This window comes from Sorex araneus, chromosome 3 (assembly GCF_027595985.1).
Source record: "Sorex araneus isolate mSorAra2 chromosome 3, mSorAra2.pri, whole genome shotgun sequence".
Lineage (NCBI taxonomy): Eukaryota > Metazoa > Chordata > Mammalia > Eulipotyphla > Soricidae > Sorex > Sorex araneus.
The window spans coordinates 219,273,273-219,286,016 of record NC_073304.1 but is presented as its reverse complement, the minus strand read 5'-3'; the positions used below and the strand labels follow the sequence as shown (position 1 = coordinate 219,286,016).

Here is a 12,744-nt window from a genome sequence, read left to right as displayed (position 1 = left end):
GTGGACTGACCCGAGCTCAGGCCTCACACAGTGTGTGTGACTCCACTTACCTGGCAGCTCCTGTTCCCTGGGGGCCCCAGTCTCCATCTCCGAGTGTTAGCGCTGTTCCTCTGCCTCCCAGAGTGCAGACAGCTGTGACATCTCCCCGTGCCTCCCCCCTGTGCGGGTCCAAAGACCTCCCCCCACCATGCGCCCCAGAAGCCGCCATCTCGGGTCCTTGCTCCTTCTGTGTCCCTCCACACCCAGCTGTGGTTTTGTTGGTCTCCCTCTCCTCTCTCTGTGTGCCCAGGTATGAAGCGACCACTGAGCCCCTCTGCCCTGGCCGAGACAGAGCCCCCCACACCTGGAGCTGCGGAGTGCCCCCCTGAGCCCCCGGAACCGAAGCCCAAGCGGGAGCGGAAGAGGCCGTCGTACACATTGTGTGACGTGTGCAACATCCAGCTTAACTCAGAGGCGCAGGCACAGGTGCACTGCGGGGGCCGGGCGCACCAGCGGCGGCTGCGGCAGCTCAGCCTGGGCAAGCCTCCTGCAGGGCCAGGTCAGTGGTCAGAGCTGGGAGGCAGGTGTGCGCTCCCACCAGCCGGCTCTGAAGTTCCCTGGGAGCCCATTTTGTTGTGGTGGTGGTGGTGGTGGTGATTTTGGTTTGGGGGACACACCCGGTGGTGCTCAGGGTTCACTCTGTGTGCTCAGGGATCACTCCTGGTGGGCTCAGGAGACCATATTGGGTGCCGGGAATCGAACCCAGGTTGGCCACATGCAAGGCAAGAGCCATAGCTGCTGTACTGTCTCTCTGACCCCTGGAAGCCCATTTTGCTCGGCATCTGGACACCCCACCCACTCACCCTACTTCCTGTCTAAGTAAGCGCTGCTGGAATCCGAGGGGCTTGAAGGTCTAAAGCGCCTCTTGAGGATTCTGGGGCCCGAGGCTCTCCCTAAGAGAACTTCTGGGACCAGGACCCCTAAACAGCATTTTTATTTGCCTAGGGGGTCTTCCGGGCAAGAACCCCACATGCATATGCATAGTGTCCCAGCACCCACCAGGACCCTGGGGGCTGGACAGGCGTCTCCATCCTGCTGGGCTCCTGGCTGGGATCTCTCCTCTCTCGAGACAAGGGGTGACGGTGCGGGCCTCTCTGCCAGCACCATGTGTGGGCAGCTGCTGCCGGGACTGATTCCTGGAGAAAAATGGGTGACTGTGTCTGTGAGGGTGATGCCTGCTGACACAGGGGCTGCAGGGGAGAGCCGGAGGCAGAGCGCGGGCTGGCAGGGACATGGACCCAGAGCCAGGTCCTGCGTGGGGAGGCAGGTGGGGTGGGGGAGTGGGGTGGGCGCTTGGGCCTGGCTCCCAGGTGGTCACCTTGTCATGCTCTCTGGAGGCCTGTCTGTTCTTGGGGTCAGTGTTCACAGGCTGGGTCCCCAGAGGACTCGGGCCTGGGGACCACTGCGTTCCAACTTTCCTCCCCACAGATTTGGAGGAGAAAGCATGTTCGTGACGTTCGTGATGGGGGGGAGGGGGCAGTGCAGGAACGGCTCCTGGGGGAGGGGGCGGTGCTGAGCTTTGGGGAGATGTGGCGGGCCTGGGCCCTGCAAGAGTAGAGGCAGGGAATACTCTGCTTACATGGTGTGTGTGTGTGTGGGTGTGTGTGTGTGATTTAAAAGAAGCACTTGTGAATTCATCTAATACTTACAGACCACCTGTATAAGCTGTCGTTTTAATTATTATTATTATTATTTTTGCTTTTTTGGGTCATACCTGGCGATGCACAGGGGTTACTCCTAGCTCATGGACTCATGGAATTGCTCCTGGCGGTGCTCCAGGGACCATATGGGTTGCTGGAATCGAACGCAGGTTGGCCACGTGCAAGGCAAACGCCCTACCCGCTGTGCTATCGCTCCAGCCCCATGTCGTTTTAATTATTTATTGCTATTATTTTATGCCATTTATGCCCCACTGTTGTGGGGACACACAAAGTGCTTGGGGTTGGGGGTGCGCAGGCGGTGCCAGGGCTGGGACCCAGGGCCTCATACATGTAAGGCATGTGCTCCCCCACTTGAACCCCAGTCCTCCTCTTTGCATTTATTTCCTTCAGCTTTATTGGGACTTTTTGTGAGGGGTGGGTGGCCACACCTGTCTGTGCTCAGGGTTACTCCCGACTCTGCACGCAGGAGTCCCTTCTGGCACGCTCAGGGGAACCATAGGGAGAGCCAGGGATCGAACCCAGATTGGCTCCATGCAAGGCAAGTGCCTCACACACTGTGCTATCTCCCAGACCCCTGTGTTGGAATATGATTGGTGCTGAGCATGGATGTGGCATCCAGTGTGATAACCAGCCATACAAATGCAAAGCAATGAGCATGGTAGCGCCAGTTTAACCCTTCTATCTCTGCACAGAGCTAGGATTAGTTATCGCAAGCTGCCGTTTTAGTTATTTATTGCCATTATTTTAAGCCGTATTTTTTTTTTTTTTTTGCTTTTTGGGTCACAACCCTGGCAATGCACAGGGGTTACTCCTGGCTCTGCACTCAGGCACCACCCCTGGCAGTGCTCAGGGGACCATATGGGATGCTGGGAATTGAACCCGGGTTGGCCGCGTGCAAGGCAAACGCCCTACCCGCTGTGCTATCGCTCCAGCCCCTTAAGCCGTATTCTATTATGGGGGCATACCAAGAATGCTCGAAGGGGAGGGCGTGCTGGTGGTGTTAAGACTGGGACCCAGGGCCTCATACATATAAGGCATGTGCTTACAGGTAAAATCTACTCAGGGGACAGACGCAGAGTGCACCCGCCTTGCATGTGGCTGACCCCAGTAGGAACCTCCAGCACCACACCTGGTCCTTCGAGCACTGCTAGGGGTTATGCCTGAGCCCAGAGCTAGGAATAGCTCCTGAGTACCCCCAGTGTGACCCAAAACCAGAAAGAAAAATCTACTCCAAGAACTTCCACATAAATGGCAGTGTTGCTTATTTCCATCACGGCCACACCCCTGCTCCTGGGTCTGACGCAGAGCAGGAGAGTTTGTACCCTGTGTCCGGTCTCCCCATTTGCCCCGTACCTCGGAACCTCGGAACCCTCCGTCTACAGTTTGGTATTTCTCTGGCCCCTTGCCAATGTCGCCAAGCAGTGCCATGTACTGGGGTCCTAGCACCGAATCATCAGGATGCGTAGCCAGACCCTGCTGGGAGCAACCCCCCCGGATGGGCCCTCAGCACCATTTGGGAGGTTCCCCCAAGAAGAGAAGGAAGACAGAAGTGAGGCACCAGTAACCAGCTGTCAGAGGGGCCCAGCCTCCCTCTCCCGGTGCTCATCCCCCCAATTCTGGGCAGGTCTGGGGTCCTGGGAGCCAGGTCAGCTGTGCTCATGACCAGACTGTGGAATGGGACATGAGCACTGTCGCTGCTGTCGTCTGCGCTCAGGATGTGGGCGCTGAGTCCTGCCCACGCCTGTGTCCTGGGGCTCAGCCTAGGGTCACGGCCAGCGGAGGGCAGAGGCAGGCACTGTTCGGCCTCTGGGAGCTCTGGGGACCCTGGACTTCGGGACTTCAGCCTGAGACGCTGTTTCCCCACAGACCTGGTGAACTCTGTGCCTCTGCTCCTTAGGGCTGTGGGGAGGCAGGGCCGCCTGGGAGGGGCTTTCCAGGAGGGACCTGCCCAAAGGGACGGAGGCTTGTGGTGCCCCTGACAGTGGGGGGAGCCACATCCGCTTCCCCAGAGGCTGGGGGGTGTGGGGCGCCCTGGGCTCCCTCTCCAGGGCCTCCAGAGCTGCCGCTTTGATTAAAGGCTGGGGGCTGGGGGCTGGAGCGATAGCACAGTGGGTAGGGCATTTGCCTTACACGCAGCCGGCCGACCTGGGTTCGATTCTCAGCATCCCATATGGTCCTCTGAGTACCACCAGGAGTAATTCCTGAGTGCAGAGCCAGGAGTAACCCCTGAGCATCGCTGGGTGTGACCCAAAAAGCAAAAAAATAAAAATGTCTGTGGGCTGGCAGCTTGGCAGGGGCCCTAAGGAGGCTGCAGGCGGGAGATGGGGTCGGTGGCTCCTTACTCAGCACCCCCCAGTCCCAGTGCCTTGGGCGTGGCAGGGGAGGGGCTGGGGGCAGGGAGACAGGTCCCCAACCTTGCCCTGGGGGGAGGCCCCGTGACCTGGTGAGGACCAGCCTTACCTCAGAGACTGAGGACTAAGGTGGCTTCGGGGCCATCTGCAGGGAGTGAGGGTGGCTCGGCCTCCCGCCCCAGCCTCGGTGGGGCACAGGTGAGCACAGGGCAGGGCACAGGATTCAGGGCTCAGGGCGGGGCCACGGGGCAGGGACTTAGGACACAGGGTTCAGGGCAATGGGCACAGGGTAGAGGACACAGAGTATATGGCACAGGGCATAGGGCACAGGGTTCAAGACAGAGGTCCAGGGTATAGAGCAGGGCGCAGGGCGCAGGGTGCCTCAGAGTCCTGCCTGACCCTCCCTTATGCCAGGGGTAGCCACACTGTGGCTTGCAGAGCTCCTCTCTCTCACCTCTACCTGCCATGTCCCCAGCAGCGTCCCCAGCCACCCAGGGAGGCCACTTTCCTCTTGGGATCCTACCCCAGGGCCAGTGTTCGACTTGCCCCTCTCACCTGGGGCAGCAGGCTGAACCTTCCCTTCTCAAGGCGGGAGGAAGAGCTTAGGGCCCTCGGGACCCCCCTGCCCTCCTCTCGTCCCTCCCAGCCCCCCCACAGCTGACCAACTCCCACAGCCTCTCCTGTTGTGTCCTGGAAGTGGGGAGACGCCAGCCATCCCCAGTCTGCCAGTCTGCTGAAGGTGACTCCCCCACACACACGCACCAGGCACCCATTCCCCACTGTCCCCTGCACCTGACACAGGCAGGGAGATGGAGTTTTGGGAAGTGGTGGAAGCTCTGGTCACTGAGATACCCCGGGGGGGCCCACACTGGGGGGAACAAAAATCTCTGTGGTTTTTATTTCATTTTGTTTTTTGGGGGGTCATCTCCGGTGATGCTCAGGGGTTACTCCTGGCGTTGCTCAGGGGACCATATGGGATGTCGGGGTGCAAGGCAAATGCCCCTCCCTGCTGTGCCATTGCACCCGCCCAGCTCTGGCTTGTAAGACAAGGACGCCTGGGGTGACACTAGAGGCCCCAGTTCCTCTGGGGCATGGGGGTCAAAGGGGCAGGGAGAGGCTGTTCCTGGGCTCAGCTGTGTCCCTGATCAGTCCCTTGTCTCCAGGCCTGGAGATCAAAGACCTTGTGCAGGTCACGCCTGAGCCACTGGCTTGATGAGTGCTGGTGCCCCAGCCGCCCCGCCCCCCGCCCCAAGAGGGGCCCCTTTCAGTCCCACCAGGAGACCCCTAAGCACTCCAGGTGCTCCCCTAGCTCCAATGCCTCCCTGGGCTGCCACCCCGCTCAGCACCCCGACCTTCCTGACACTTCCAAGAAGTGCCCCCCAAGGCCTGACCAGTGCCCCCTGCTGCCGAGGACAGAGGGGAGAAGCCCTCGCCCCTCGCCCCCCCAGGGGCGACCCTGACCTTCGGTAACCAGCAGCCATCCCCTCCCAGGGGCCACTGTGGGGAGCACGAGGGGGGTCAGCGGAAGACAAAGCTTCAGTCTATGTCTGGGTGGGTTAATTAGCTTGGGGCTTGGGTTTCCTTCCTCTTCCCCCCTCCTCAGCCTCTTCCTATCAAACCTGTTTTCAGGCCCAACTGCTGCCAACCCCTCCCCGGCTCATCTCTCGGGGTTCTGGCTGCTCCCGAGATTACAGGTTATTGTCTGCTGGAGACAGGATGTTGGGGGGGCTCAGGGGGGGCAGCGCAGGACGGGGTTGGAATGTGAGACTGGATCCTGAGCGGGCGCGCGCCTTACTCCTCTCCCCCTTCCCATCCCCCTTCGGGTCACCAGGTGCACAGAGGGGAGAGGGGGGCAGAGACTTCAGGAAGAAGAGGGGGAGAGGGAACAAACCGGAATGGGGGAGGGGCTCAGGCGGTCTCACCCCGCCCTCCTGCACCACCCAGGTAACCTGACTTGGGGAATCCCCTCTCGGAGCCTGTTTCCCCCTTCGCAAAAGGAGGGTGCTCTAAGGGTGCCCAGATTGATTAGTGAGACGGGGACTGGCCAGAAAACAGCAGGACTGTTCTGGCAATCAGAGAAGGGGCTCTGGGGCGCCTCCTTGCCCGAGGCTGGCCCCCCAACCGAAGGAGCAGATCCTCTTTCAGTACAAAAGGCCCCAGGCAGGGATTGCAGGGTGAGAGATGGACACCCCGATACAGCCCCCCATGCTCCTTTACACCTTGTCTTTCTGGTGGGTGAGGGAGGCGTGCCCTGTGCTGTCTGCCTGGGTGGGGGCTGGGGGGAAGGGGGCATGGTAGGCCCCTTCCTGGCAGAGAAGCCCTGAGCCAGCCGCTCCCCCTCTCCTCCTCCAACCCTCCCCCGTCCTGCACTCCCTCACCCCTTCCTTCTGTCACTCAGGCTGCACTTCCTTGGCCTCACTCTCCACACTCAGCGCTCAGGGGAGCCTCCAAAGACAGAGAATGCTCTTGGGTGAGTGCTGGAGACCCCCGAAACTCCCCCCCTTTTCTTGCTTTTGTCCCCCCCTCCCTTCCCCTCCCCTTCTCCCCATCAGTTGTCTGTCCAGAGACCCTGGGTTTGTGGTAGCTTCTCCCAGGCCCCCAGAGGTGGTGGCTGGGCACCGGGGGTCCATGCTGAGGAAGTGAGGCGCTCTGTGATTTGGGGCAGGATGGAAGAGTTGCGGGGAGGGGGGGCGCTCCAGGCTGAAGAGGGAGCAGGAAGGGGGATGGCAGAAATTGAGGTGGGGATCACCACCCTGCTGCCCCTTCCCTGGCCTCAGCAGCTTTCTCCTGGCTTGTCACCTGGCTCAGGGCGCACACCCAGGGGTGCCTGAACGCTTCAGGGGAAGGCTGCATTAGTGCCAGGGCAGGGGCTGCTACTTACTCCCCTGAAGAATTGGGGGGCCGAGCAGGACTTTGGAACGTGAGCGAGATGTGGCTTGGGGTGGTCTGGGGAAGGCGGGGGGTGAACCCCCAGTCCCCGCGTCCTCTGCGGCCAGTCAGGGTGTCCTCTGGGTGTCAGCCGTGGGGGACACTGGCACGGAGGCTGTGCATCCCGCTCCTCCGCCCTGTGACTGGAGAGAAAGACTCAGGGTTCAGTGACTTGAGCATTTGTGTCTGTCAAAGCCATTTGGTTCTGGGGGGGCGTACGCAGTTCTGGGTAAAGGGGCACTGGGGGGTCATTATGTGGCCACTTCCTGTCCCTGGGCGCGCCTGTGCGGGAGCCCGCCTGGGGCTGTTTGCCCTGTGCATGCCCGTGCGTGTGGGGCTTTGCTGATGAGCCTGTCGGCGCCTGCCTCTGTGTGTGTGTGTGTGTGTGTGTGTGTGTGTGTGTGTGTGTGTGTGTATGTGTGCAGAGCCTCGGGCCACCTCTGCCTCTCGGCCAGCTCGGCAGCCTGTCTGCAGGGGCCCCTCCCCAGTCCTTTGTGCCCACCGTGGCCCTGGCGCTGTCGCTGTGAAAACTTGTGAGCCTTGACTCCTGGGCCTGCTGGTCTCTGTGCGGGGCCTGTGTGCCTGAGGTGGGGTGGTGGGGTATCCCTGGGTCCTGTGTGTGTCTGTCCCAGTGATGGTCCTGCGCCTCACATCCTCTCCCTGGGGGGCTTCCTGGGGGAGGTGATTTCTTTTTTTTCTTTTTGGGTCACACCCAGCAATGCACAGGCGTTACTCCTGGCTCTGCACTCAGGAATCACTCCTGGCAGTGCTCGGGGGACCATATGGGATGCTGGGAATGCAAGGCAAATGCCCTACCCGCTGTGCTGTTGCCCCAGCCCGGGAGGTGATTTCTGAGACACCTGCTCTGCTCATGAGCCTCTGTTGGACCCTGGAGCCGCCGTATTTCTTGGACAATCAGCGTTTGCTTGTATTTGTCTTTGTTTGTTGGGAGGGGCACACCTGGCTGTGCTCAGGGCTTACTCCCCACTCTGTACTCAGGAATCACTCATAGTGGTGCTCAGGGGACCGTGTATGGTGCCAGGGACCAAATCCCGGTTGGCCACATGCAAGGCAAATGCCCTCCCCACTGTGCTCTTGCTTCGGCCCAGGTTAGTCTGTGTTTGACAGAGGCACCAACCCACCCTCTTCGTTCTCTCTGTCTCTGTCTCTCTGTCTCTGTCTTTTAGGCATTATGATTGGCAATACAGGTATTGGAGGTCCAATGAGCTGCATGCCCCAGGGAGGGTGAGGGACAGGCCAGGGTGACCAGATGCAAAAGGCCATCTGGAGCTCAGGCTTTGTCTGTGGGAGCCTGGGGTCCGAGCCCTAGCATCTCAGGGTTTTCTGGGCACCGCAGGGGGGACCTCCAAGCACTGAGCTGGGGAGAGTGCCCCCACACCAGCCAGGCGGGAGATGCCTCTGGAAGCCTCCAGTCCCGCCGGGGAATTCCAGGCCGGGCGGGCGGCTGCTGCAGTGTGCCGTGCAGACTGGCGTGCAGTCCTGCCGTGAGAGCCCGTGGTGACTCCTGTGTCATCCCGTGGCCCCGCGGGTCAGAGTTCACAGTGAGCGTCAGAGGGGGTGGGGGTGGCAGAGAGCAGCTCCGCCGGGGTGGCGGGGAGGTGGGCGGTTCCCAGCAGTCTGGGGGGGGGGGTTGGGGATCCCTAGTCTGCGATCACCCTGTGCTCTAGGCCGTGCATGGGAGGGGAGCACCCCTGGGTGAGCGGCTGGTACTGACTAGACGGGAGCTTCCTGTCCTGCCCCCTCCTCTCTGGCTGAGCAGCCCTTCACAGGAGGAAACTGAGACTCAGGGAGGGTTCAGTTTCAGGGCCTCAGAGTTCACTGCACCTGGTGCTGGTGGGGCCTCTGGACACGGAGTCTGGGAGGATTGGGGTGCTGCTTCCCACGATCCCCCGAAGGCCCTCCCCAGGGATCACAGGGGACCGGGGCTCAGCCTCTCCACCCTCCCCATCCCGCCTCCCGACTCTTCGAACACTGATCTCCTACCTCTCGGGCTCGGGACTCCAGCCGGACCCCAGCTGCCTCCGCGCCTGCCCACGCCCCCCCGCCCCCCGCTTGGCAGGTCACTTACCCCTGCTCACTCCGCACCTCTGTTGGTATTTTGTTCTGTTTGGGGGTCACACCTGGTGGTGCTCAGGGCTTATTCCCAGCTCTGAGCTCAGGGATCACTTCTGGTGGGGCTCAGAGGGCATTTTGGGGTGCCTGGGACCGAACCCACAAGTGCCCTTGCTCAGGCACTGGGTTCCTGTTCCCGGCCCCTCACCTGTGAGCCCCCCTGCAGCGGGGGGGGGGCCTGAAAGAAAAGCCTCTGTGCTTCCCTCTGCCCTCCCATCCCCGGGACCTTCTCCCCTGCTCAGCAAGGCCCAGATTCGGTCCCAAGTGGCTGGCGAGGTGGGGGCGACCCTTGGCGCCGTTGCTAATGGTTCGGTCAGCCCGAGATGTGGCCAGAGTGTGCACCGTGCAAGATGGTGACTCCGTGGCTCCTTGAGTGTGGCCAGGGCTGGTAGTTGACCTGGAGGTTGTGGCCAGGGCCAGGTGTCTGCAGGGGCAGCGCTGGGGGACTCCGTGGGACCTGCACTGGGTGCCTTCCCTGATCACCCCCAGAAGTTCCCAGTCCTCCTTGTCCTGGCCGGGTGCAGGGAGCCCCGACTTTTTCCTGGGGCCAGCAGAGGGTGGCCCCAGACCCACACCTAGAGCAGCTGGGTTTCCCTTGAGTGAGACCCCCCAAGGAACAGAGCCCACCGTCCTGTGCAGGGTGAGGTTTCCAGGTGTCTGTGCCCTCAGGGATCCCTCAAGTTGTGCCTGAGTGGTCCAAAAAAAAAGAAGGCGGCAGAGACCACCTCCAGGCCCACCTTGGTCACAGAGTTGTTTGAGCCACACCCCACCGACCCAGCTGGCTGCTCACAGGTGTGTGTGGGGGAACCAATGTTTTGTTCTGGTGCCACATGCAGCCGGATTTCAGAGCTTACTCCTGGCTCTGCACTCAGGGATTACTCCTGGCAGTACTTGGGCCCCATGTGGGATGCCAGGGATTGAACCCGGGTCAACCATGTGCAAGGCCAGCAACTTCCTGCTGTACTATTGCTCCAGCCCCAGGTGCCCTTCCTATTAATGCAAGGCCCAATGGAACTTTCTATGACAATGTCAGCATTTTCCTTCCTTCCTTCCTTCCTTCCTTCCTTCCTTCCTTCCTTCCTTCCTTCCTTCCTTCCTTCCTTCCTTCCTTCCTTCCTTCCTTCCTCCCTCCCTTCCTTCCTTCCTTCCTCCCTCCCTCCTTTTCTCCCTTCTTCTCTCCCTCTCTCCCTACCTCCCTTCCTCCCTTCTTCTCTCCCTTTCTCCCTTCTTCCCTTCCTTTCTCCCTCCCTCTCTCCCTTCCTCCCTCCCTTCTTTTCTCTCTTTCCCAAACTAAGGGTTTATTCCTGGCTTTATGCTCAGAGATCACTCCTGGAAGCTCTTGGGGGACCCTACTGGGTACCAGGGATCAAACCTGGGTCGGCCATGTGCAAGGCAAACGCCCTCCTGATGTACTGTCACTCGGGCCCCAGGTCAGTATTTTCTACGAGTATGAGCCGTACCACCACCACTAGCCACATACAGCGGTGGGGAACTGAGTGTGGTCAGCATGTCCAAATAGTTTCTTTCATTCTGTTTATTTCCCTTTAAGCAACCACAAGTGGCCAGTGATGACCCCACGGCACTGCTACTCTGTTTTTGTTTTTTCCTTTTTTTTTTTTGTACTTGAATGCTCATAACAGCTTTATTTGTAAGAATCAAAAAAAATAAAACCAGCCTGATGCTTTTTTTTTTTGCTTTTTCGGTCACACCTGGCAATGCACAGAGGTTACTCCTGGCTCTGCACTCAGGAATCACCCCTGGCGGTGCTCAGGGGACCATATGGGATGCTGGGAATCGAACCCGGGTCGGCCTCGTGCAAGGCAAACGCCCCACCCGCTGTGCTATTGCTCCAGCCCCCAGGCTGATGTCTTTCAACAGATAAATGCTTCAACTATGGTGCCTATGCTATTGAATGCTACGCAAAAATTCAAGAAAATGACTTACAGGGGCTGGAGAGGTAGCACAGCGGGTAGGGCGTTTGCCTTGCACGAGGCCGACCCGGGTTCGATTCCCAGCATCCCATATGGTCCCCTGAGCACCGCCAGGGGTGATTCCTGAGTGCAGAGCCAGGAGTAACCCCTGTGCATCGCCAGGTGTGACCCAAAAAGCAAAAAAAAAAAAAAAGAAAAGAAAGAAAATGACTTACAGTTTTATAGAAAATTACATGAATTTCCAGGGAATTAAAAAAGTGTCTGTCAGCCAAGGTTACATAATGGATTTCATATTAAAAAAAGCAACTTTAAAATTACAAAATTTTCAAAATGGAGAATAAATTGGTGGATTTTAGAGGTGGGTATTGGGGCAAAGAAAGGGCTGGAAATTGAGATATCTGAGTGTGTTTATTAAAGGGTAATAGGAGGGATTCTTACAGTGATAGAACTACTAGGTAGTGCATACATTGATAGAATTTTACAGAACTAAATATACTCATACACAGGGATATGAGAAAAACTGGGGGGGAACCTTATCTTAATGTATTTGTCAGCCCCTGCTATTGTGAGCTGTCATTCAGGTGATTTTATGAAAATACAATTATATATATATATATATATATATATATATATATCACAGTGGGTAGGGCCTTTGCCTTGCACGCAGCCGACCCGGATTCGATTCCTCCATCCCTTTCGGAGAGCCCAGCAAGCTACCGAGAGTATCCCGCCTGCACGGCAGAGCCTGACAAGCTACCTGTGTCGTATTCAATATGCCAAAATCAGCAACAACAAGTCTCACAATGGAGACGTTACTGGTGCCCGCTCAAGCAAATCGATGAACAACGGGACGACAGTGCTACAGTGCTACTATTGTATAATAATGATTTATTAAGCCACTGACCATTGACGATAAACTCAATCTTCAGCTCCTTTCTCCTCCCTGTCATTCTGGCATGGCATTGAAAGTTCCCTAGTCACTGTGCTGGCTGTGTCCTTTTAATTGAAAAGTCATTTCATCGCTCTGCAGTGAGTGGCAGGACTGCCCACCTCTGGGTGCAAGAGGGCGTCCATGCCCTCCCCGGACCCTGTCCTTCCAGCTCTCTCTAAGAGCCCGTGGGGTCAAGACTCATGGAATCAGGTTCCTGGAAGGAAATGTCAAAGGCAGTTGTTTTAGTTTCCTAAAGGTGCGGCCAGGCCCCTCCACTGTTCTCTGCCTGGTACCTGCTGGCATTCAGGAGTCAAGTTAATTACCTTTCCTCCCCTCAGGGAGTGTGTGTGTGTGTGTGTGTGTGTGTGTGAGAGAGAGAGAGAGAGAGAGAGAGAGAGAGAGAGAGAGAGAGAGAATCAGATTTTTGTGAAGCACAGGAAGTGCCACGGAGAGACAAACAAACGGAGGGTTGGTGAGAGGACAGAAGGATAATTAGAAAATGCTGCTTTGAGGAGGGGATGGGTAGGCTACAGGAAAAGTGCTGGGAGGGAGTTCTGGAACATTCTGGAACCAAGCGCCGCACACAGCAGGAGCGGAGGCCCTGGGGATGGGATCCTGGAGCTCTGGCAGGACCGAGGGGAAGGTCAGTGTGTCTGGAGCTGGGAGGGGAGTGACTGTCAGCGGGCAGCAGTGCTGGGCCCTTGGCGGGCCTTCAGAGACGGACAGTAATGGGGGATGTGCAAGGAAGATGCGTTTGGGGGGTTTTTGGG

General features: G+C 58.5%; 1 protein-coding gene across 2 annotated transcripts in view; it reads left to right on the top strand.

Moving 5' to 3' along the window:
* ZNF385C (zinc finger protein 385C) overlaps positions 1 to 12,744 on the top strand; it is a 54,588-nt gene that overhangs the window by 24,107 nt on the left and 17,737 nt on the right. For both annotated transcript variants that reach the window (XM_055130090.1, XM_055130089.1), the window contains exon 3: positions 290 to 538. In XM_055130090.1, the coding sequence (XP_054986065.1) occupies positions 290 to 538 (249 nt within the window). The remainder of the gene's footprint in view (positions 1 to 289; positions 539 to 12,744) is intronic.